A 25,672-nucleotide genomic window follows, 5' to 3' on the forward strand; every position below is an offset into this window, starting at 1 on the left:
AAATTTTTTATTATTTTTATTCTCTTTAAGTAAGTTAATAAGTAATATTATTATACTAGAATAATTATAAATAAATTATTAATAGAAATTAGTAAAGTTTAAAAAGACTTATATATCTTAATAACTTTTTAATTTTAACTACTTTTTAATAATAGCGATATATTTCTAATTTATCGCGATATCTTTAATAAATATAATAAATTTTAGAAACTTAATTCGTTTAATATAGAATTAATATTTTTTAAGACTAATATATAGTTAAAACTAGCGTAAACGCTTAAGTACTTATTTAATATATTATTAATACTTCGCTAGATTAATATTATAAATTAGAATATTATTTAAATATATTATATATATTATATTTATTAGATCTATAAAGACTCTATTAATATATATTTAAAAAGTTATTAGTATATTAGCGAGTTTAAAAGATATAATTAAATATTTAAAGTAATCGTAGCGACTGCGAAACGCTATTTTTCACTTATTACTTTCTTTAATTCGAATTTAATAATAGATATTCTTAAAATTTAGCTTTATAAAGATCTTAGATTTATATAAATAATTTAAAGTCTTAATAATTAGAAGTAGCGAGTATCGATTTTTAATAGTTATTATATTTAGATCTCGATAATTAATATAAAAATAAAGCTCTCTATTCTTTTTAGAAATAAAAAGAATTAATACTTTAATTAAGAAAGTTAAGTAATAAATTTAATTTTTTTAAAGAGAATTCTTTAGATAGCGTTATAACTTTATTAACTTTATTTAAAATAGATTATATAAGAAATTATATAGCGACTTTTTATCGCTTTTAATTTTAATAATATAATTTCTCTACTTAAGCGTAAATAAGATTTCTACTTTTTTATTAAAAAAAATATTATTAAACTTTAATAACTCTCAAGAAAGCTTTAGACTATATTTATTTTTTAATTTACTTTATACTATTACGACGTATATAATTATAAATATATTTAACTTCTATTTAATAATTTAAGTAAATTTAATTAATTTTTTAATCTATAATTTATTAGCGTTAATTTTAAATCGTTATTACTCTATCGCTAAGTTTAATAGTATTTATAATTAACTTAGCTCGAGTATATTTAATATAATATTAAGATCTTTTTAATTAATAGTATAGAAGAGTATATTATATTTTCTATCTTAATCTTAATTATCTACTAACTAATAGTTTAGCTAATATACGCTATAATAATATATATTTTAATTACTTAGCGCTTTTAATTATAATAAAATAATATTATAAGATTTTAAGTTTTATTAAATTATAAACTTTTATAAAATTAAATTAATATATACTTTAGTATCGAATAAAGTAATAAGTTATTTCTATTTATTTTAGAGCTTTATTGATTTCTTTATAAAAATAAAAGAAATTATCTCTATTAATTATTATTCTTATCTCGCTTCTAAGATAATTATAAGATCTAATCTTTTTTTATTAATATAATCTTAATATTAATAATAGATAGTTTATCGAGATCTAAATATTTAGATATTTAATAATTCTATTTATTATAATAAAAATAATTGTTTTTCTTATAATTAGAATTAAAGAATTTAACTTTATATTTTATATTACTCTCTTAAATACGCGCTACTTTAGCGTTATTATTTAAAATTAATTTAAACTTTAAAATTCGCTTTTTTAAGAGCTTATTTTTAATAAATTCTTTTAAAGACTTTAAATAAAAACTATCGCTAAAGCGTACGCGTTTTAAAATCTTTTTTTATATAATAATCTAGATAAGAATTTCTTTTTATTATCTCGATATATTATTAATATTTAAAATCTTATTTTTAAACTCTAATCTAAATTTAGCTAAAAAGAAATTAATTTAATATTTCTTAGAAAATAAGAGTAAATAAGTCTTTAGCTTTTTTAAATAAATTTTAAAAATAAATATCTTTTAATCGAAGCGATATTTAATCTTCTTTTATTTTTTATAGATAAAAAGATAATAGTTTATTAGATTCGTAATTAAATTAAATAAAAATTACTTAAAGAATTTAAAGATTATACTCTTTAGATTATAGATTTAATAATATCTATATTATTAAATATTAAAGTTATTTTCTAAAAACTATATATAATAAATAATTCTAGCTTAATCGATAGTAAAATATTTAAAACTTATAAGAAACTTAATTTCGATTTCGCGGAATTAGCGTAGATACTCTCTCTTACTAATATTTTTATAAAAATATATTCTTTTAAAATAAAGTATTTTTATTTTAATTAATATATTTATTAAAGATATAATAATAATTAATATAGATAGACTCTCGCTAATTATAAATAATAAGTTAGCGTTATAAAGTTTATAATTATAAGCCTTTAATATAGCTAACTCTTATTCTTATTCTAGATAATAATTTTCGACTTTAATAATTATAAAACGTTATTTTATAATAAGATTTTTTATTAATAAGAAATTTTTAAACTAGTTATTAACGCTATAACGATTATTAATATTATCTTTATTATCTACTATATAATTTAAAGATAAACTTAATATTATAATAATAATAAATCTTTTTTTTTAAAAGATAGAGAGATTAAAATTATAAAGACGTAATTTATTAATAATTAGCTAGCGAATATAGACTATAAAAGATATAAAGTTATTATAAAATTTAATAATATATTTAATAGTAAAATTAATCTTTAAGAAATATTAAAATTTTAAGATATATAAAGTAGATCTATATTCGCTAAGTCTCTAAATATACGAGATATATTATTAAAACTAGATTCTAAAAGAAACCCTAATATAATATATACGATGTCGGCGCCTTAGTATAAGTAGCGCTAAGGTCTATAATAGTATTAGACCTAATACTTTATTACTTTTTAAATATTTATTAATAATATCTTATATAAATATCTAGATATATTCTATATTATCTATTTAGACGATATTTTTATTTATAATAATATTAAAAATAAATATATTTAATATATAAAAAAGATATTAAAGAAACTTCGATAAGCTAGTCTCTATCTTAATATTAATAAATATAACTTTTATATTATTAGAGTTAAATATTTAAAATTAATTATTATAATAAAAGAAGTTAAAATAGATATAAAGAAAATTAAGATTATTACTTAATAAAAGAGATATATTAAAGATATATAAGTATTTCTAAAATTTACTAATTTCTATTAAAAGTTTATTATAGAGTATTCTAAAATTATTATATCTTTAATAAATTTTACTTATACTTAATAGAAGAAAGACTTTATCTACTTATAGACTTAAGAGTATTTTAAATAATTTACTTTTAAAATACTTAAGAAAGCTTTTACTATTATCTTTATATTTATTTATTTTAATTTAAATAAAAAGACTTAGCTAGAAACGAATATATTTAATTTTATAATTATTACTATTTTATCGTAAGAAGATAAAGATAAAGTATTTAGATTTATAATATTTCTCTTTAAAAAGATATCTTCTATAGAATATAATTATAATATCTATAATAAGAAACTTATAGTTATAATACGAGTTTTTAAAGAATAATATTCTAAACTAGCTAGTATCTCTATCGAGAATCTTATTAAAGTTATTTTAAATTATAAGAATTTATAATATTTTATATTTTTTAAATAATTTAACTTTCGCTAAATAAGATAGATAAAGTTTCTTTTTAAATTTAATTTTTATATTATTTATTATTTAAGAAAATAAAGTATTAAATCTAATAATCTTATTTAATAAATAAGAGATTTATTTAAAAACGAGAATAATGATTATACTCGCTATTAATATTATATAATTCTTAAAAATAATAATCTTAATAAAAATATTAAGAACGTTATATATCTTATTATTATATTTCTAGATAATATAAAAAAAAAAATTATCTCTTTAATTATAATATTATATAAATTTAGTAAATAAGATAATATTAATAATAATAAGTCTAATAAAAAATTATTATTAAAAGTTTTAATAAAGACTTTTTAAAAGAAGTTCTTAGAAAAATCGAGAGAAGTCTTTACTATTAATACTTTTAAGTTATTATATTAAATAAAAAACGCTTATAATTATAATAATATTATTTAAGAAATTATTTAATTAAAGATATCTAAATAGAGAAAGTTATTATTTAAAATAATTAAGAATAATCTTAAATTAAAATTAAGTAATTATTATCTTTATAATAAGTTATTATATATTAATAATAAATTATATATATTAGATATTCTCGAATTACGAATTAAGATTATTAGAGATATTTATAACTCTTTATTTAAAGATTATATTAATAAATTATTAATTTATAATAAATTAAATAAATATTATTATTAATTAAGAATAATAAATTTTATTACTTATTATATTAAGAGTTATTATATTTATAAAAGATTTAAAACTTATAGAGAGAGTAAATAAGATCTTCTTAAATCTCTTCTTATTCTTAAATAATATTAATAAAATATTTCTATTAACTTTATTATATTATTATCTATCTATCTTAGATATAAGCGCTTTTATTAATATATTATAATAATTATAAATAGATTTAATAAGAAGAAGAAATTTGTTTTTTTAGATTTCTTAAAAGTAGAGATAGTAGTTTAAATCTTTATCGAATTTATATAGCGAGAGAAAGAATATTTATTTATTATTATCTCGAATCGAGGCACTTAATTTATAGTATATTTCTAAAAAAGACTATATAAAAAAATTAGAATTAAATCTAAACTCTTTATTATATTTTATTTTAAAATTAATAAATAAATAGAAAATACTAATATTACTTTAAAGTAATATTTTAAAATTTATATTAATTATAATTAAGATAATTAAATAAATTTATTATTAATAGTAAAGTTTAAAACTAATTTTAATAAGAACGTCTTATTAAATATATTATTATTTCTTCTTACTAAAAAATATATTCTTTATTTAAAAATAAAATCTTTTATTTTTTAAGATTAATTCGCTAATTAAAAAGTAAAGAGAGATATTAAATTAGTTAATAGATTTATTAAAAAGATAGATATTATAAGAAATTATTTAAGAAGTTAATTTAAATAATTATAAGCTTTATAAAAGAAGTAAATTAATTATTATTAACTTTCGATATTAGAATTTAGAGTTAAAGATATAATTATATTTAATAAAAGAAATATTAAAATTATATATCTTAGTAAATTATTAAATTATAAAAATTTCGAATTATTTAAAATTATTAAAACTTTAAATAATTTCGCTTATAAATTAGAATTTTCTACTTTTATAAATAATATTTACTTTATCTTTTATTTATAATTATTATATCTTAATAATAATAATCTACTATTAGAATAGATCGAGTCTTTATTATCTTTTATCGATATTAATAAAGAAAATAAAATTTATAATATTAAAGAAATAGTTTAATTTAAATTAGATAAATAAAAAAATAATTCTTTAACTAATAAGAGGGGATATCTAATATATAAAATTAGATATAAAGACTCTAAAATTAAGAAAAATTTATTTTAATAATTATTTATAAATATAGTAGAATATTTAAATCTAATAATAAACTTTTATTATTATTATCTTAAGATTATTAACTCTTATTTATTATTTAAAAGATCTTCGAAATAATTTTTTTTATTAATACTACTAATTTATAATAGTTATATTAACTTATAAAAAGATTTTAAATTCGTTATAAAATATTAAGTTAATATATCTAAGAATATTACTTTATATATATCTAGATATACTTCTTATAAGATCGATATCTATTATATAATAATTATCGTCGAAGTTTTAAATTAAAGAGAGAGGTAATATTATAATTTTAATAACCTTATTTATATTATAGCTCAATTAGGCTTAGCGTGTTAAGGCCTTTCGGCCTTTCTATCTTACTATAAAACTCACACTTGTAATAATCCTACATAGATAGTATTCTCTTCATACTACAATACAGAGTTACCACACACACCATTGAGTCCCTGACATCTGACCACCTCTTTTAATTAGGTTTCCTGGCTTGCATTGCCATTCAACTCTGGCTGACATGGTCAGAGATGTTTGCGGAGATGCTGCGATATGATCCGAGTGTCAGGTCAAAAGTGATTGATTGGTACTTTTGTCAAGGGTGCACAGCTAGTTTCGGAGCTTGATGCTTTGCGCACAACGTTTACTTATCGTCATCATCTACTCAAGTAGCTCAGATATATATTCGACAGCCGTAATGACCAAAAATACTACTCATGATAGTGAAACGATCCCATTGAGATGACCGACGCCGAAGACTGTGCTCCTGGCTTTGCGTTGTGTGGTTCTTCCCAAAAACGACCTCGAATCTGTTAACGAATGACTTTCGAGGGGCGAGCTTATCCGGCTGGCTCACAGTCAGGGAATACATCGAGGACGGAGGTATCTCTCGTTGGCTTTACCCTGCCGTCTTCCCAGAAAAAATCATATCGAAGTAATACTCCAAGGGTCCTGGCTTCCTCAATGGCTCTGCAAGTTTGAACAGATACTGACATCCCAATCCCTTTCAGAAACATTTCGCGAAATAGCTTTCGTGAACTCAAAACATCATCCCTAAAGTATGACCACCCATAGGGGCCGCTACTTCCAAGTACGCTCTCCAATCCCCAAAGAGCGATCCCGAATGGTCCGATACCAGCATGCGCCCGGTCAATTACTCCAGTGAGATGACCAGAATCAGGATCGACGAGGATGTCCATGTCTGAGAGATCTGAGTGTGTCCAAACCCAGTGCACATGGTAAAGGATCTCGTATAGGCTTTGATCGGTGTTCTCAATGACTCTCGCGAATCGAGATGGTACAGCGCCGGATAGGTGCATGAGCTTGGTGTGATAGAAGTCATGTTTGTCTCCAACAGGGGTTTGGGCATTGATCCATGACGCTGCATAGAATCTATCTTTTGCTTAAGTGAGATTACAATGGCAAAAGGTTGACTACCACAAAGCAGCCTACCTTGCCATATCTATTAGGGTTGTATCCTGCTTGGCCACCGTGGTGCTGCTGAATGTAAAGAGATACCCAACGCTTGGCAACGCCTCCATTATCCAGATGCTCGCTGAGCTGTTGGGCATAAGATCCTCACAGGTAGTAGCTGGAGCGATACGACGATGGACTTCTTTGGCAAGCGCTCTCATTGAAAGGTGGAGAGGTGACACCTTGGATCAAAATTGAAAAATACAGCCCGACCCCGACAACAAGGTGTAGCTATGATAGCCTTGCCAGGGTACTGGATTTACAGATCTCTTCACAAGGTTCCGCGCGTACGTGACGCAATCATCCTGAGTGACCTCATTCTGCGTTGTGAAAAGATCTGACATAGTGCTGCTTATTGTTGTCCCGTAGTTCTACGACCCTGGTTCGTGCGTGACGATTTTCTCGTTCGTGAAGTCTTTGAAGCATTGTATGTTAGGGCTAATACTCTCCGCTTGGCTGATTACCGAGGTAGCGAGGTAAGGTAACTACGTGGCACGATGGGCCCAGAGCCAAACACAGTTTATTCAATATTGGGATTGTGAAGACGGTAACCAGATCAAGTATTTGGTAGTGTCAACGAAGATACTAAGTCTGAGAAGGCGTATGTACAGTAGTGGACTATGGATGGGTATGGAGGCCGCAGTGACTGTGCCAAGACACGCTAGTCCCGAATAGATACGGCAGATGCCTTGGCACTAGTCCATAGCCTTGGCACTCTCCTAACATGAGGTAGAGTACGCAAAACTTTAGGAAAGCCACTAGTCCCATTTGAGGTTTTGGGCACACCGCAACCGTTGAATTACTCAAAACTTTAGGAAAGCCACTAGTCCCGTTTGAGGTTTTGGGCACACCGCAACCGTTGAATTACGCAAATCTTTAGGAAAGCCACTAGTCCCGTTTGAGGTTTTGGGCACACCGCAACCGTCGAATTACGCAAAACTTTAGAAAAGCCACTAGTCCGATTTGAGGTTTTGGAGATTTCCCCAAGTTTCCATACCATGAGTCCAGGGAGGAGGAGTCCTCGAACGTTCTTCTGAAGCAATCACATTATTCCGCCTCAAGCCGCGCCCAGGATCTACAACCGGCACCGAAGCAGACTACCCCCTGTTCTTTGGACACGCGCTCGACAACGTAGACTGCAAGATCGAAGGCACGCACGCACTCGCTGAACAGCACAACAGCAACAACGACACCGTGCTCGAAGCAGCCTTTCTACGTACGCGTCGATGATACCAAGTCGAAGGGAGCTCCCGCACGTGTCTTCGATTGTGAGCGTCACTGGTGATTGCGAGGACGAGAGGTCGGTGGAGGAATTGCAGATGCTGGGTATGTGTAGGAATCGTATGGAATTCACCTTTACAATATTCCCCAAGTGCTTCACGATCTCGTCTCGAAAGGATGATACCCATGCCGTGCATTTCCGCACGGCAGCGTTGATACATGTTTGATAACCGCTACGCCGGGGCCACGCGCTGGAGGAAAGAGGGAATACTCGTGGAAACTAGAGCATATCTGGATGCGATGCTTCTGAAGACAGCCGTCGAGTGGAATGTGACGGGCCTGTTCACTTATCCCAGCTTGAGAAATGAGATCACGCCATGGGTTACGCTGCTGAAACCGGATCTGAAATGAGCGACCCGCTTGACGATGTAGACTCCTGAGCTATTCAGCTGACATCACTGGGGACTAAGGACCAGACAGAGCCAGCAGGCAATTCCTGAAGACGAAATGAAGCAGAAGATCACACTGAAGACTCTTCCGATTACTTCATACCAGCTAGTTTACGAACCATCATACTTGGAATCGTATAATCTGCCTAGTCGCCACCACCACCGTCCCCACCGTCTCTCCCATCGGTCCCATTATCCGGGGCTATTGGACGTCGGGCCCGGATTGCCCGGATCCGAGCGATTCGGTGTGGGCTGAGTGCCATACCTGTGATCACATGATCAGCACAACCTATCTCTAGGGCCCTCGGAGGGAGAAGAAGAAAGTTCTCACCCCCCGCCTCCGCCGTCAGAGGAGCCGCCGGAACAGCTGTCGCTGGTCCCGGGCACGTAATCACCGTACTGGACCTGCGTGCCAGCATAGGCGCAGTAGCAGTCGCAGTTTATAGCTGACGCATTGCTCGGTGCAGGCGGAGGAGGGATCATCTTGCCGGATGGCGAGGGCTGGGGTGGGTTTGGTTTAGCAGTGTGATGACTGGGGTTTGGAGGGTGCGTGGGGCGTACGTTGGGCTGGGGTGGATAGAGCGAAGGTGGCTAAGGAGCCTAATGTGGAGAGGATGTGCATGGTTGAGGAGATTGGATGGTTGGGAAATGCTGTTTCGTTTGGATTGTGTGTTTTTCTTCTCCTTTGGCCAGGCAGGGCCGCCTTCTTATGTCCACACGCTCCCACCGTCGACCTTTCAGATATTCGAAAAGCGATGAGCTCGTTGTAAATCCATAGAAATAAACATGCGAGGTGTAGAGGGAAATACTAGATTACATTATAGCATCATGTTTTTTTCGCTAAAATTAGCCCGACTAGGTCAAGAGTGACCTGCAAACTCTCTTGCAGGGGACGGTTCGCCTCTGCAACTTTGCGTCAAGTCAATGGTAAGTCGGAGGCCTGGTATTGAGCTACCTTGATTTCTCGAATCGGCGTCTATCGTTAAGGACACGCCCAAGCCATGCGGGACGGCATCGTCGCTTCCGCCCCGTGGTACCTTACCAGGCAATCGGATTTTTCTAATATAGGTTCAAATACTTAATAGGGATATCTGTTAAGCTCGTCAGGATACTTGAAAATCTTGAAAGTGCCAACGCTGTCTTTGTGCTCTCTTAAGCGATATGAGGCAATCTCAATCAGTTCTTAGTAAAAGTCCGCAAAGTCTCTTTATCTCGACTGAAGAATGACTAGAACGTGATAGATATTAGCTCGATATCTAGAACTTAGAGACTTCTTGCTCTATAAGACTGAAGCCAGGGAATATGATACTTAGATGTTTTGGACGTCTTGTTCCTTCGTAAATCATACATCAAAGAGAAACATAATGAACCGTGATGAACAGATAATCAGGCAGCGTCTCACTCTCAAGGCGGGGGTGTTAGGTCGTGTTATTAGCGTGACTCTCAAGGCGACGCTCACCCTGACTGTGACCGAGGGCGAGGTTGGGGCAATTTCCGATATTAACTCGTTGGGGTGGGGATTGGGGAAAGGCAAAGGCTGGGAATGACCCGGTGACGAGGATTAAAAAGTCTGGGTTGAGACAAACAGTTCTTTACCGAAGGGGCCCAAGAACGGAGGTTGGAAAGAAGGACGAAGGTGGCGAAAATGACCGAGAGAAGGAACAGAAGGATCATGACCGTGACGAGGAGCATGATGTGACGGCAAAATAGGAAGGTGGCGCTGTGGAGGAAACGAAGCGCCTGGCTGTTCGAGGTAATCAATAGCCTTGATACTTCCAATGAAGCCACATCGCTCAGACTCACTTGCCTCTGTCGCCGTCCCCGCTTCGAACTTGACCCTTCCGCAGCTAAGGTTCTCTCTAATCTCTAGAGACGAACGGGACCATTGATTACTCCGTCAGCGGAATATAAGGTATGTGCTCAGCAGCGTGATGAATAATTAGGGCATAGTAGAAATGAATGCCATGTGGACTGCGGGTGGGTTCACTTTCGCCTGGCTTGAAAAGACTGTCTTTAACACAGCTGGCATACGGAGTTTCTAATCTGTAGATACCCTAGCGAGCTTATTCGGATTCCCAGTCTTGACGGCTGTAGGAATGTCAAGGATCAGTCGTAGCCTCGAAGGGAAAAAAGGAAAATAAGTGGCCAGAGAACTCACCAATGAGGACACTTCTCGTCATTACCATCTTCCCTACTACGTCTGAACCATCTTTTGAGACATTTCCCATGGTGCTGGGCCACGCACACACGGCATCGTGACACCCTGCGCTCATTATCGATACCATCCTTACATATAGGGCAGTTTTGGACTTCGTCTTGGTGCGTTCGACCTTGTCGGTCGGAATATTGACTGCCTCGCTCAGTAACAGCGGGCTCAGAAATGCGGTTTCTCAATGGCAGCCTTTGGCGGGATGGTAATGATTCAGGTGGGTGAGCTTGTGCAGAGTCCCTGGGTGGTGAAGAGAAGCTTCCCTCGTAGAGTGACCCACGTCCTTGGGACGAAAACCTCGACGTGGAGGGTTCTGGATCGCTGTCGTATGGCGAGTAGGAACCTGTTGAAATCAACCGCGCAGAGATTTCAAGTCGCTCTTCATCCGCTGTCGCCCTACCGCACGCGACATTTCGCTGTCAGCATTACTCCCTCTGGGCAATGTAAACGGACTACAAAGTAGGTCCGAGCAGTACAACGGTGAAGGTTTTGGTTTCCGAAAAAGATCTTGCGACCTGAGTACTGGAAGAATATTCTGGGAAGTGTGACCGATATCTACATACCAAGCAGCATGCTCTTCAGACGATGGAACACCTAAATCAGCGCTTTGTAAAAATCCTCTTTCTCGTCACAGTCTATGTGTGGATCTTCTCGGACGGCGCCCCGGATCAAAGCCTTCCAGTCGTCGGGCAAGGCAACGTTAAAATCTCCGAGTGAATCATGTTCTTCAGCTGGGAGGTAATCCTTGAAGTCCAACATTCTGTAAAAGCCAAGACGCACATCACTATCGCCATTACCTCTGTCTGTTCGCCGAATTTGAGGCTCCAATAAGGCCTGCAGGCGTACCCGAGGTTTTGAGCTCACTATCAGGCCGTTTCCGCAGGCTGTCAGAGAACAGCCGCACTCTGCATCAACTCTGTATCCTACATGGCGGGCCATGCTGAAGGCCGTTGGGAAACCCAGAATTCCGATCAAGGATTCATCTGGAGGATTGCTGTTCGGGTGTATATACAGAAAGTGCCGATTGATGTTTGCTATTTTCCACACTGACGCATGATGAAAACGAATCCGGCTATCAAGTCATCCGTTGAACTACAACAGAACGTGGATCGATGTGCGTTGGCGGAGAACGGTGCTAGAGCAACGTGGTGCCATTCTTGAATATGAGAAACGATTGTTACATATCGACAAAAGACGAAGCGTGAAACATGACGAAGAACCCGTACGTAGATTTTATTGATGGCATGCTTCCATCGCCACCGCCCAGCTTCAGGTAGGTTGAGCAATATTTTGATTACTTTGGAGTAAAGACTTACTGCTGATGTTTATTGTTACAATGTCCGTGGCAACTACACAGAGAAGCCACTTCCAGACGTGCTCTGAGAGAAGACCGCAAGACCCAGCAGCCTCTACCGCAAGCCTTCGTTATCCCACAATTCCAAACTTGAGACGGCCATGGATTCGGGACTTGATGGGTAACGACGGGCTTACTCAGAGCAGAAATTCATGCTTGAATATCACCATGGATGTGGGACTGAGGGTCATAAAAGTGTCGTACAGAGGTGTACAAAAACTTTGTCATCATCAATGCAGTCGCCATGCAACGCTTCGTAATGCAAAATGCCGCTGAAATTTTCAAAGAGAATTTGATATGAATTCCCATCTCAGCCTAGAAATGCTCCTTCCAAAACCTGAACCTGACGTCACTCGATGTCACCTCATCAGTGGCCGTTCTGATATCTCTCGCTGCATTGTTTGGTCCGCAAAAGTAGACTCCCACATCTGATTCCCCACCCTTCAGGTCATTCATATAGCTTCCATCCGAGATTCCATCCCTCATAGCACCGAAAAGTTTCTTGAAATCTGGCCTCCCGAAATTGGTTCTGCTGTTCAGCGCTGTTAAAGGGTCGAGGTCCGTGCCGACACTGTTGAGGTAGATATTTGCCGTTGTGTCTATGTCCAAGCGCTGGGTGAGGTACGTGTGTATGCGGAGGAACTCGGGACCAGCGCCGGAGCCAGCGGCTGCTTCCATAGATTGAGCTTCGAGAGAGGATAGGAGGGTTTGAAACCATTCGAATGAGCTGGTGTCTTTGCAGACCCAGATGAATTCTACCCTTCGTAGACGGCGTGGTGGATTTGGGCCAGCGCGTAGATGCCATATGTTCTTGAGGATACTGGCCCACGGCGTAACACCAATGCCGGTGCCAATGAGGACGGCGATCTCATTGTCAAAGACATCCTCGGCCGGAGCACCGTAGGGGCCGTCAACGCGGATGGCGGGCATTTCTTGGCCATTTTGTAGAGCGATTTCGTAGATGCCCATGAGGTCCAGGCCATCGAATTCTTTCGCTTGGGAGGGTCCGGCTCCAAGGGCGTCACCAAGAGCACGAGTCCAGTCGCCGACTTGGCGGACATGAATGGAAACGTAGGGATCGAAAGGGCAAGAAGTGATGGTAAAAGGATGCCATTGGGTTGTGCTGACCGAGGGTACATTCAAAAGCAGCCATTGACCGGCCTTGTATTTCATGCTTGGTTTAAAGAATTGAATCTCGAGCGCATCGTAAGGGTGACGGATAACTTTGTGTATGCGCGTGGGGCGGCGAGACTGTATCTCACGGTAGATCCGCTCGAGCAGGTATAGACCGCCTCCCCAAAGCTCCCAGCGCCAGCCTTCATAGCCCAGACAGTGATTCCAGAAGGGCGAGCCGGCGAAAGGAGAGTAAGGAAGGTCGGTGTCCCGGACGAAGCATCCGGTGGCATGGGTGTAGAGGGCGAGAAAGAAAGGGACAAAGAGGTGGTGGGTGTACCAGAATGTTTCGTAGGATTGCTGCCGGATTCGAACGTGGGAGGTGGTGAACATCATGAGCATGCAAAAGAGCATGACATGACCCGTTATGCCCCCGACTTGGGTGTAGTGTATTTGCACTGCTGTCTCGGGTCTTATCTGGTTCCGTTCAACATTGAAGAAGCTATCTATGTCAGCAGGGCATAAAACATGAATGCGTTGAGATGCTCACTTGACGTAATGCGCGCAAACATGAACACAAGTCCAGAAGAGCAGAGAGTAAGCCACCTGCCTGTGAAACCATTGCGATTCATCCAGCGGTAGCCATCTTATCTTTGGTCTTATCCACCTCAGAAGGTTCTTGCACATTGGCAATACTATGATCGTCCCATCCACTGACAGTGCCAGACCGGCGCCCCGAGAAATCCATACAGAGAATGTGAGCTTGTTAAGTCCACTTAGTCGTTTATCAGATGCTTGCTTCGACCTGCAGATGTATCAGCATTGAATCGTTAGCTCTCCGGGGATCCAGCTCACCATCCTAAAATGAATAATCCAACATGTAAGCCATGAAATAAAGCATTGAAAACTACCATCCTCCATGTCAATTCCTTGCTGAACCATCCTTTTTGACCAACTGCCATGCTGATGATATGCCTTTGTATATGATAAAATGCAGAACATGCGTGGCCTAAATTCGAGATCACTCAGAGATCATGCAAACGAGCAGGCCGAAGGGCCACAGATATCAAAAGATAGAACAATCCAAGGCACGGACCAAGGTCCCACAAGCGTCTTTCGATGTTACTGACAGCCGGTGCAAGGTTGGCAAGAGGTGCTAAAATTCCAATCGTGATGCTGTCCCTCAGGAGTGATATGATCCCGCCTGAGTTATAGATGCTATTTCCCAATGCCATGAACCCGCATGCAGCCAGGGTACAGAAACCCCACCAATTCTTAGGTCTCCACCTCTTTACCTTATGCCTCGCACGTTGTGAACTCGATTCCTGTATGTATAGAAGACTCCAGAGTGGGGCTGAGGACTTCGAAGTATTGGGTTTGAGGGTTGAGCGCTTAGGTATTTCTCCAGGTACGCTGAACCCCTCGGGAGGTAGAGTCCTTTGTTGTCGACTTTGCGTATCGCAGATGGGCTCCGCCCTTTTCAGGAGCAGGGGCCTTCAAAGATCAGAACTCTTACAAGCTCGTGTCTAAGTTGGCGGCCCTGAGCCTGCGGCGGGAAAGACTCCTGGGCGTCTTCTCGCCGTGTCCGATGGTGTAGGTTCTGAGACAGATACTCCGAGGATTTCGTCGAGTCTGTGTACTCCTTGGTCTTTCAATGCCGAATGTGTATGAGGCTCCCAGAAGTGCCGGTCAGGGTGTGGACTGTAGGGGGTCGAAAATGTAGAAAGAAAAGTCGGTAGCGTCGCACATGGCTCTATGGAACGCTCGGAAAGATTCAGCCAGACACTTATGCGCCTATGCGGAATGCTGGCTTGGAACCTGGATATGATCAGGGCGCGCGTTTGTGTGGGATTGCAATCCTTGGCCCTCGTGGAGACAGCAGTAGATGTCGAGAATCAGGTCATAAGCCCTCGAGGCAGTCTCCCAATCGGGGTTATCTTGCGGTGTGATAAGACTAAGAGATCGATGGCCTTGATCCGGTATCCGTAAAGTCGTGACTCGCAAAGGCCCGTGAGGAGAAGGGCAGGGAGTTGAGCCATAGCTATTCGCTGTACGGTACGTAAAAGAGGCTTGCGCCAAACGCTTTCTGTGTTGTGTGAATTGAGCGTTTCATGCATGACTGGCCTCGGGACGTTGAAGCTTGCAGTGGTTTGGAAAGACGTTGTTTACAGAGCCAATCAGCGGAGAGGAATAGACGCTGAAGATAATACGCTAAATATTTACGAGCACTAGCTTGACATTGGCGGCAGCTCGGCATGTTCAAGCACGCCGTTACAACTTCTTAGGTACTCTTAGCAAGTCTTAGACCATGGTGACTACTAAAGAGTAAAGAGAAAAGGCCGTGAGAGAGCCATCGCTTTGTTGGCAATCACAAAAGCTACGAAAGCTTCTACAGTTCTATCGTCTCTCGTCCGCAAGGCTTGGGAAGTCTAATGAGAGCATATGCTGCTGGACCGCAGCTACAGGATGAAGGGTCACGAGCTTACAGGCTGTCAGTGCACAGATGTCCAGAATTCCTTTGCCGTCCGTATTCATTGAATGCACCAATCCATTGGGCGCGTACTCGACTCTAGAGGGGCCCAAAGAGCGGACCTCTTCAACTAGAACAGCCTCTCGAGCTGATTCCCTCTCCCAAACGCACTCTTCTTGAACAGCACAGCACAGCAGCACAGCACAGCACAGCACAGCACGGCACAGTACAGACTTCCTCATTCCATCAGTTGCTACCGTATGTTCTCCAGCAGTGCCGCGTCTGCACAGAGTGCCACCACCTTACTGCTCTTTGTCGCAACGATCTGCAAAGACAACAATATCAGCCACCCCAAACCGCCCTTGCATAAATCTTGTCGCCACCCCTCCAATCACGGTCCAGTTCTACCATCCACCTTCCCAATTTCCACTAGCATGTTGCCCCCCACCCCCGCTCCCGCCCGTGATTTGCTGCATAAAATCACACGCTAACTGGAGTCCTGGACCCTCGGCGGTTATATTTCTGGATCATGGCTTGCATGAAGCTATCGATTGGCGTGAAGAGACTCCAGACGAATTGGTCGATTACGGTAAGATCCCAGAGTTCAAGCCTGTGGTTACCTATGCCGATGTACCAGGCATACCATGGGCTTTCTCCATGCGCTCCAGGGAGAGGGGTGGGATAAACTTGAATGCTCCTTCTCCCACTTCGACACATTTCGTCTTCGAGACTCCTTGCCTCCAACCTCCAACCTCGTCGTCGCTCTCACTCTATAATCCAGCTGTTCCACTCGAGTCTTACAGCATAGCACGTCACGCCATGAGCCTTTGAGCTGCCCAGTTAATTACAATAATACCGCCGCTCACTCTCTGCCCCACCACTACAGACAATGCTCGAACCCCGACCCTACCTCCGATAATAGTGCTCCCATCACCGCCCACCTCCTCCTGGCAATGGGCAAACTCATAAAGAACCACTGGGCCCGCCTCATAATCCTCACCGCCGCAGCCTGTACGTCCTCACCTCTCCCAATCCCCACCACCCGCTCACTCATTAACACTTCACAGACCAAGTCGCCGCCTCGGTCAGCGGCTTCTTCTGGCCGAAACTCTTCTGGGACTTCCTAACCACGAACCTCGACCACGCCGTCCGGCCCATCCCGATCCTCCAAATCATCAACCTCCTCCTCGGCCTGCTCGGCTTATGCTGGGAATGGCCTCTGCCACTCTTCACCAGCGCCGCCACCTCCACCCGGTTACACCACAACCACACCGCCGCCTCTTACAGCCACACGTCGCAAAGGACCGGCCACAAACACACAGACTCCAACGCCTCCCCTCCGAGAGCGCCGAACAGGGCAACGACGGCGCTCGCGGCGATGCATCGGAGTATCGAAGCCCGACTGTTCATCTACCCGTTGAGCAGCCTGGCGGCCCTGCTGCTGTATCAGGGCACGAACGCGGGGATTTATTATATAATAGGCATGGCGGTTTATTTCTGGGGTTTCAGCGAGGGCGAGGTGGTGATGGGGGTGCCGTGGACGTTGCCTCGGCGGCGAAAGAGTCAGGGTCTTTTGGGAGTATGACGAAAGCGTCTTCTTCATCTTTCTTTCCTTTTCTCTTGCTTCTTGGGAGAGTTTAGCACAGTGCTTTGACGACGTTGCATGACATTGCATAGCATGGAGAGGAATCTGTCGCATTTACAACTGCATGGGTGGAGAAGGGAAAGAGAGGCATTCAGAGGGGGAAGGATGCAGAGCGTGGATCGGGAATTCGAGATAAAGCACTGAGCCAGCTGGATGGGAAAGCTGCGCTGTACATACTAAGCATAGTTACTGCTAGCGATACTGTTAGCAGCAAAATGGGCACGCCGTTTTCGCCTCTATTTCATGAAACCTTAAGCATGCGTGTTAGTCTTGCTGCCTGGCCCTCACCGTGCTCGCCGTCACTCAGTTGCTCTCTTCTCCGATCTCAGTCCATTGCTTTCGCAGCTCAGTGCGTAAGCAGATACTCCACCGCCCCCTGCACACTCCCGCCCGTCCGCCTCAACGCCTCAATGTTCCTCTCGAATTCATAAAAACCCATATCATTCAACTGCCTCAATTGCTCCGCATACCTATCCTCCGGCGGCCTATCATCCTGCGGTGCCGGTGGTGGTGGTGTGCCAAAGCCTCCTGCACCACCGAATCCACCCAAACCTTGCAGAGCAGTGAAGGGATTGAAGCCGGCTTGTGCTGCTGAATTGGCGGTCGGATTGTTGGGGTCAGGATTGGCGGTGGGATTAGCACCCATAGCGCCCATCATCTGCTGCATCATTTGTGGGTTCTGCATCATGTTCCGTGCCATATCGGCAATGGGATTAGTACCCGGTTGTGGAGTGGCTCCAGGTGCTTGCGTGCCAGCTGGTGGAGGAGAGCCTGGAGTGTTCCTGCCCATACCGCCCATACCGCCTGGGCCGAAAAGTGCTGCGAAGGGATTTGCACCTTCTGCTCCACCAGCGCCAGCGGGGTTGCCGAACATAGCAAATGGGTTCGGAGGTTGCTGTGGTGTAGCATCTGGCTGCCTAGGCGTAGCTGTCTCCCCTTCCGCTGAAGGCTGCTGGCCTGGTGTCGTATCCGTGATGCCTGGAGCTGGAAATGCCTGACTACCACCGCCCATACCGCCGAACATGCCGCCGCCGAATGATCGTTGCATCTGTGATATGTTCCTCAAAGCTTCTGGATTCGTCATCATGGCTCTGAAGCCAGGATCTTGCATCATCTGGCGGACTTGTGGACCCATGTCGCGGAGCATAGGGTTCGAGCGGATCATTTGGTCGATGACTTGTGGATTGGCGAGGGCTTCGTTCAGAGTGGAGGCGAAGTTGGGGTTTTCGAGCATAGAGGCCATATGTTCAGGATCCGGTGGTGGACCCATCTATGTACATGTTAGCAAGATTGATTGAGAAAGGGAGGCAACTTGGTACAGACTCCACCGTCAGGCCCAAACATATTGGCATTAGGCATCTGCGCGTAGCCTGCATATCTCGCCCCCGTCAATCCCGCCAGCGGATCCTGCCCCGTCCCACTGGCCAGATTTGTAGGCACGCCCGTAGCCGGTTGTGCCCCTGTACTCCCCGCGTTCACGCTTCCCTGATTTGCCGGATTCTGTCTCTGATTGCTCGCAGCACCTTTCACCAAATGCACCGTGTTTCCCTCTTTCACTTTGTACGAGCCCAGCGTATCTGCATCTTTGAGGACACGGCCGGAATAGATGAGGCGTTGGCGGTCTGGCGGTATGTCTGCGTATTCGGGGCCTGATAACTTAGTTTTCAGGTCGATGACTGTCATAGAGAGGGGTACTGTGAGGACATATTTGGCATCGCTGGAGGATTTGACGTTGAATGTGATGGGCGTTTCGTCGGCGGCGGATTCGTCAGCCATGGTGGGGTTGGTGGTGGCGGTAGAAGAGAATGGATGTAGAGTAGATAGGTGGAAGCAAGATGGCTGGACTATACTCAAGGCCCAAAGTGCTTTTGTTTTGATGTCACAGTAGTGGTTAAAGCGTCAAAGCTGTATTCCGAGTAGGGTTCTTTGAGGTAGGTATTTGATCTGAACGTTAGTCTGACAAGGTGGATGACGACCAATGGCGATCCTTCTCTGGGTATTGAGCGGTCGCTGGAGGACGTTCTCACCACTTATTGAGTTACCCAGTCAATCAACACCAAAGACTGTCTTTGATACAGAAGGGTAATAAGACCTATGAAATGTCTTTTGATTTGAAGTGGTGGAAGCAGGACTAAAGTGTCACCCATTTGCGCCTTCTAGCGTGGTCTCTCGCTTTCCACAGCAAATGGGTGAGGATTTGGGGGCGGTGAACACAGAGTGTTTTCAAGATCTCTAGACTTGATAGACACATTGATGGTATGGAATTCTATAACTATGAATCTATCGGTATCCAGCAACCCAGCGAGACTGCTCCTCTACTGGACCTGTTGTGCCCATGATGGATAGAGACACACCAGAAAGTTCCTGCTCATGCAAAACATGCAAATGTACAATGCACGCGTATTCGGGCATTTTCAAAAATAATCAATGTACCTCCTACGGGACGATCTTCCCCACGACCCATAACGTGGATGGAAGAGCTCCGATTTTGATACAACGCGAACACGTACTGCAATACAAACGAGACAACAAACGCATTTCTTCCTTCTTGACCTGAGCATGCTCCATATTGAACCTCGCTCACATGATGTTGTCGAGTTCTCCTAGCGGGACCCTCATGACAACCCCTTCTTCCGTCAAGTCGCTAGATCACAATCTCGTAGTTAGCATTGCCTGTTTGAGAGTAAAACCTTCAGAAACACGTCTCCCAAGACTCAAGCCTTGGTCTAGAATAAGAATCACGCACGGGGGAATTGCGTACTCGATCTCATTTTCGGGGTGCATTGTATCTCCTGGACTCAGCTTTGAGACCTTCCTCGTTGGAGAGCTGTCTGGATTGTCAAGTCCACCCTTCAAATTGCCCTTCGACGCAGCAACTTTGGTCGTTCTTTTCCGCTTCCCCTCGCCGGACTTCTCACCATTGGCGCTTCCACTGTTCTCTTTGCCTAGAGCACTAGCGGAAGGCGCAGATGCTCGTCTTTGAGATTTGATACTCGGTACTTCAAGGCCCATCTCGCTGGTCCGGCCTTCCTTCCTGCTTTTCACGTTCCCTGCGGGCCTTCCAACAGGCCTTTTGTTGGTTCTGTCCTCAGTTTCTTCGGCGATTGCATCGTTGATCTCTGACTGGCGAGAAGCTGACGTGGGGTTGTCAAAGCCAGGGTTGATGCTGTTATTCGATGCTACACGTGTATTGAATGAGGGTGGAGGGTCTCGTGTTGTGACAGACACGGAACGAGGCATGCCGGCATACGAGACGCCTCTAAGCTCCGCCGCCATTGAAGATTTTCCTGGGGGTGTGTTGGCTGCACTGTTGACTCTGGTATTTGATGGAGCAGAAATGCCGCTGTTGGCTGAGAATTCTCGGGGACTCAACCGAGTCATCAAGTCACTGAATAGGCTTTCGCTCACTTGCTCGTCGATTTCCGCATTTTCCTCCACGTAGCCAAGGTGAGAAACTCTCATTGCACCCGAATCTTCACCTGTATACCAGGAGACCTGGCGACTGCTTGCTAGTGAGTGAGGGCGAGAGTAGTCGGGCATAGGATGGCTGCGGCGGCTATTCGCCGGTGACGGAGGACGAGTGACATCTGGCATCGGTTCGTCATAGCTGTCTGAAGTAGAGCGAGACCGGTCTTTCATAGAAATATCACCTGAGGTCGTAGTATTACTGCTCCATGGGTTTCGGTAATTGTAGAGATTGGCTGCACCAGTGAACGGTCCAGGCGTTGGGCCATGCTGGGAACGGAAAGGATCATCATTGTGGAGTCCAAGAGGACGAAATCCGGGTACCGGATTCGGTAATGGGCCTATTGCTGGATTGAGCTTTGCACCTGCACTGACCATTGATGCATTTCGGCGGCGTGGAGAATGGGCATGCATATCCGGATCTGCTGCTTGCGTGTGAGGCGACGATACGTGGTGGAATTGCTGTGCAGCCTGAAAGTACAATCCTTGGTTTGGCCAAGCGATGCCACAATTCTCCAGTATATCTGCAAAATGTTAGCATAAGTAGCTTGAAATGTTTGAATTCTACCTCACGTAAAGGAGCATGCTGAAAAGAGAACGAGACTAGGTTCTTTGTTCTCTCAAACGCGGACACTCCTGGCCCATGGTTGATCCCTTCAGTGATGACGATCTTGATTCTTCCCATGTCCTGAGCAGGACTGGCCCAAGTCTGCGTCAGTACCTCTGTATGGAATGGAGGGAATCGAAGCTGGTCGTGGTTGCCATCTTTGTCCGTGTCTAGCCCTGCGTCAGCGTAAAGTTTCTTCGGTGACGTGTAAGTATGCATACGAGAGCATATATCTGTAGCGAGAAGTGTTAGCGTAGCGGAACTTGGAGGCACTTTGTACCTACTCACCAATCATCTGAGGCCAAGGAGGATCCTTATTCAACAAGGCACCTCTGCCATCGTCCGTCAGCCAACTCATAGTAGGGAGCAAAACGAGAAGCACTGTGACAAACGCAATGCAGACGCCATCAAGCACGACCTTAGCCTCGAACCCCACCATGCTCTGTTGAGGAGCTCTAGCCACACTCCCACGGCTAACCGTTGGTGTGGACCAGCTATGTAACGACACTCGAAATGGGGACCCAGGCGGGAGACTAGGTATAAAGCATGAGACAGTCGGCAACGGGGCCCTCACGACGGCCAAGTAGGCTGGATGAGCAGAAGGGCTTTGGAAGGGAACGACGTCTATTGTTGTACTCGTCAGCTGCGGTGTACAAAGCTAGCTTTAGAATATCCTCACCAGGGTCTTGATTGACGGTACAAGTGGTCCCAAACTCCTGCAGTGGAGTCTTCGAGTCTCCAACCAGAGGGAAGATGAGGACGTCCCAATTTTGGTACCTCATTGCTGCGACTTGGGCTTGTAATGGATCCTGCCAGTGCTTTCAAAGATCTCGAGTGGATCGATGGCGTTGCGATGCCATAGAGGATGAGACAGAGTTAATAGTCTGAGAAACTCCTCTTGAGGTAGATGTTACGAGCAGGCTGCACCTGCCACGCTGTGAAACGTGTAAGTGAGTGCAAGTCAAATGGGAGGAAAGAGCCTTGCGACTTCTACGCAAGAGCTACCAGCATTTCAAATCGCAAGCATACCATTAGGTCTATCATATCCGAAACTCAAGATATGCTAAAGCTAAGAGAATCTTCTCCACTCACTCGTGATCTGCAACCTCCGGCATGTCGCTGCCAGCCATGCTTAAGATGCCTAATGATACAAGGAAATTGCCTCCGCCTTCTCGTCTCTCCTTGCACTCCGCCCTCGAAGATCAGAGAGGATGTGCAAAGAAACTCCCCAACTCCTGTCGCTTAATCTTTGCTTTCACAATCGCACAAACAGCAGACTATGAATCTAGTCCCTACCCAGTCTCGACCCCTGGGAATTGCCTATTGAGAGAAGACATTTCCATACCCCCTGCCATCTGCTTCAAGGCGGTTGCTGACGTCCTGTTGCTGCTGCATGTACATGTCGTTAAGCTGGTTGACTGGGATAGGATCTGCCGGACCAGGAGCGCCGGGCGAGAGGGCTCCGGGGGGACCTTGCGGAGGGCCTCTGCCAGGGCTATGAGGTGGGTGCATGTGAGCTGCGTTGGGACTAAGAGGCAGGTGTGGTCAGCAGATCTGATTTGTTTGGCAGCATTCTGGGCGGAGCTCTCAGCAGAGTTCCAAAGGTGCAGAAAACCCTAAGTAAAGACTGGGGAGGAAGGAACGCCTTTGGCTGTACATAGAGAGGAGAAGGCTAGGAAGTAAGAACAGTGCAGTACTCTGTGATTAGTAAACAAGATCACATCTATCAGGAAAACCCAGGCAACAACAAGCCATACAACACATTCAGGAGTAGGTACATTGGAATGGGGAAGGGTTCGTAGCATTCGTGTCCTCGCCCTGAAAGGCGCTCTTGCTGTACAGCCACCCCGTGGACTCGCATGCTATGAGATGAGCAAAGAAACTTTTTGCAGATTTCCTCCGTGTATTCCTCTATTGATAACGCTAATCGGAGAAGGAGCCCTCGAGCGAAGGCCATTTCAAGAAGCGAAGGGCAAATTCGAGAGTTCACCGCGAATGCCTGATACAGGAAAACCGCCTAGAAAGCTTGAAGAATAGGGGGTATCTTACTACAAGAAAGTTAGCACTGTTCGTTTTAGTGAGGATGGTATATGGATGCATACCTTCATTGGAGCGAAATTGCCGTAAGGGTGAGAAGGAGGCATTCCCATAGATGGGTACACAGGTGGAGGAGGGGCAGGACGGTATGGAGTGCCGGCAGGACCAGAATTGTTCTGGCTACGTCCCCAGCTGAGACGGACCCGTGAGTTGCCAATGGGATAGCCTTGCATCTGATTAATGGCCATCTCTGCTGCGTGACGCTGGACAAATTGAACGAAACCGCAGCCCTTCCCAGGAGGAATCTTGACGTAGGTGATCTCTCCGAAACCTTGGAAAAAAGAGCGGAGCTCGTCCTCCGTGACATATCCAGAAAGCCCTCCAACGAAGACTGTGGTGTTGTTCGGGTCGGTGAACTGGTTCATTGGCTGAGGCTGGCCGTAGTATCCGACAGGAGGATTTCCCATGTAGTTCATGCCGCCTACTGGTGCGCCTCCTGGGCCACCTGGACCTGGCATGCCCATACCTCCTGGCCCTCCACCACCGGTCTTGTTCTTTGGTGTTGCTGTGGAGATGCGCATGGGTCGGTTGCCGCAGTAGACCCCTTGCATTTCTTGCAATGCGCGCTGTTGGTCACCCTCGTCTGAGAAGCGAACAAAACCGTAGCCGCGGGACATTCCGCTGATTGGGTCTGTCATGATCTTGGCGGATTTGCATGATGGGAAGCGATTTTGGAAGAGAGAAACCAAGACGTATTCATTGACCTCCGGCCCGAGATCGCCAACAAAAATTGAGTGCTCTGGGCCACGCTCGTCGCGGCTAAGACATTAGCAAAGTCTATTGCAAATACGGCGGAGAAAGCATACCTTCGGTCAGCCAGACCACCGCCAGATGCCCAATTCAGCTTGAATGGACGGTTGGAGTTGGGAATGATGGTACCGTTGAGAGTCAAGGCCTTGGCGGCAGCCTCAGCGCTCTGAAAATCGATAAAACAGTAGCCAGCATTACTGCTGGAGATCAGTACGCATCGGCAGACGTTTAGAAGACCCGGAGTGACCGGCTTACCCAGAGAACTTGTCACGAATCATCTTCACATTGACTTGCTCGCCCATGTTGTACCAAACTGTCCGTACAAAGTTCTCGTCGATCCAGGGCTCAAGCTCGCCCATCCTGTATCACTATCAGCCTTTACTGCATGAGGTTTGATCGAGGCATCGTGTTGACTACTGCAGCCAAAGCCAGAGTGCAAGAGGGGAGGGAACATCATACCATAAGGTCGTCTTCGCATCGCCTCCTTGCGACTGTCCACCTGCGGATCCGGGATCACCGCCGTTACCACCTTGGAAACCACCAGCAGAGTTGGGAGGCATCTGCCCGCCCATGTTCTGGTCTTGTTGTGGGGGACCGCCGGGGCCAGCTCCACCATCTCCTTGCTGACCCTGTTGGGGAAAGTTGTCGTAATTTTGGAAACTCATTGTGCCGAGTGTCGCTAGGCTCGGATAGTTGAGTGAGAAAGGGTTGTGGAAAGGAGGGACAGAGATTTAGTGATGTTTGGAACTGGGAGAACTAAGGAGGATCTGTTAATTATGCCCGAGCAGTAGACGGTACTAAGTCTAGGTTGTTTTGCGTATTTTAGACGTACCTAGATGCTTCTGTATTCTCCAGCCGATGCAGTAGACAACGCAATTTCAACACTCAGTGCTTCGCAGTGCCTGCTTGCTCGAAGGGATGGGAAATCCGAGTGCCCAGAGATATATGATTTGATGACCGCTTGCTTGCGCTGATATTTAACTCCAAGTAGAAAGGAGAAACTGATAGCAAAGGGATGTTATTGTGGATGTGGTGTGGAGAGACTTTGAAAGGATGGCTCCAGCGGTGCGGGATATTAATACTTTTCAAATAAGGATTTCTGTGGGGTGAAGCAATCGGGTTTGAAGAAGATTCACGCTCGCTGACCTAGGCCTCATGTTGTTAGCCTCAAGCGCTGATGAAAATTGTGACTCTGCGTTTGACAGTGAATGTGCCTTTGCGAAGAGCAAGCATGAGTTGACTGTGTTACTTGGGCCGCTGGGTGAAGTGTTCAGCC

The 25,672-nt window shown here is 42.7% G+C and overlaps 4 protein-coding genes across 4 annotated transcripts; 1 reads left to right on the forward strand and 3 right to left on the reverse strand.

Annotated features, from left to right (window-relative positions):
* Window positions 1-12,564: 12,564 nt before the first annotated feature.
* Window positions 12,565-14,324, reverse strand: HO133_009244 (uncharacterized protein; the record flags this gene model as incomplete). Its single annotated transcript, XM_037300105.1, has 3 exons — window positions 12,565-13,864; window positions 13,913-14,167; window positions 14,218-14,324. The coding sequence occupies 3 exons, from the start codon at window positions 14,322-14,324 to the stop codon at window positions 12,565-12,567; spliced, it is 1,662 nt and encodes a 553-aa protein (XP_037154931.1).
* Window positions 14,325-16,785: 2,461 nt separating this feature from the next.
* HO133_009245 (uncharacterized protein) lies at window positions 16,786-17,417 on the forward strand (the record flags this gene model as incomplete). The annotated part of the gene is made up of 2 exons (XM_037300106.1): window positions 16,786-16,843; window positions 16,900-17,417. The coding sequence occupies 2 exons, from the start codon at window positions 16,786-16,788 to the stop codon at window positions 17,415-17,417; spliced, it is 576 nt and encodes a 191-aa protein (XP_037154932.1).
* A 406-nt stretch (window positions 17,418-17,823) lies between these two features.
* On the reverse strand, window positions 17,824-19,253 carry HO133_009246 (uncharacterized protein; the record flags this gene model as incomplete). The annotated part of the gene is made up of 2 exons (XM_037300107.1): window positions 17,824-18,747; window positions 18,801-19,253. 2 exons carry the CDS (start codon window positions 19,251-19,253, stop codon window positions 17,824-17,826), a joined length of 1,377 nt encoding a protein of 458 aa, XP_037154933.1.
* Window positions 19,254-20,057: 804 nt separating this feature from the next.
* HO133_009247 (uncharacterized protein) lies at window positions 20,058-25,061 on the reverse strand (the record flags this gene model as incomplete). The annotated part of the gene is made up of 15 exons (XM_037300108.1): window positions 20,058-20,121; window positions 20,224-21,466; window positions 21,516-21,719; window positions 21,771-21,782; window positions 21,838-22,173; window positions 22,229-22,339; window positions 22,443-22,484; window positions 22,579-22,586; window positions 22,642-22,743; window positions 22,895-23,077; window positions 23,237-23,247; window positions 23,652-24,405; window positions 24,453-24,593; window positions 24,652-24,756; window positions 24,856-25,061. 15 exons carry the CDS (start codon window positions 25,059-25,061, stop codon window positions 20,058-20,060), a joined length of 3,522 nt encoding a protein of 1,173 aa, XP_037154934.1.
* Window positions 25,062-25,672: the final 611 nt, after the last annotated feature.

Source organism: Letharia lupina (assembly GCF_014066315.1).
Source record: "Letharia lupina isolate WasteWater1 chromosome Unknown contig_6, whole genome shotgun sequence".
Lineage (NCBI taxonomy): Eukaryota > Fungi > Ascomycota > Lecanoromycetes > Lecanorales > Parmeliaceae > Letharia > Letharia lupina.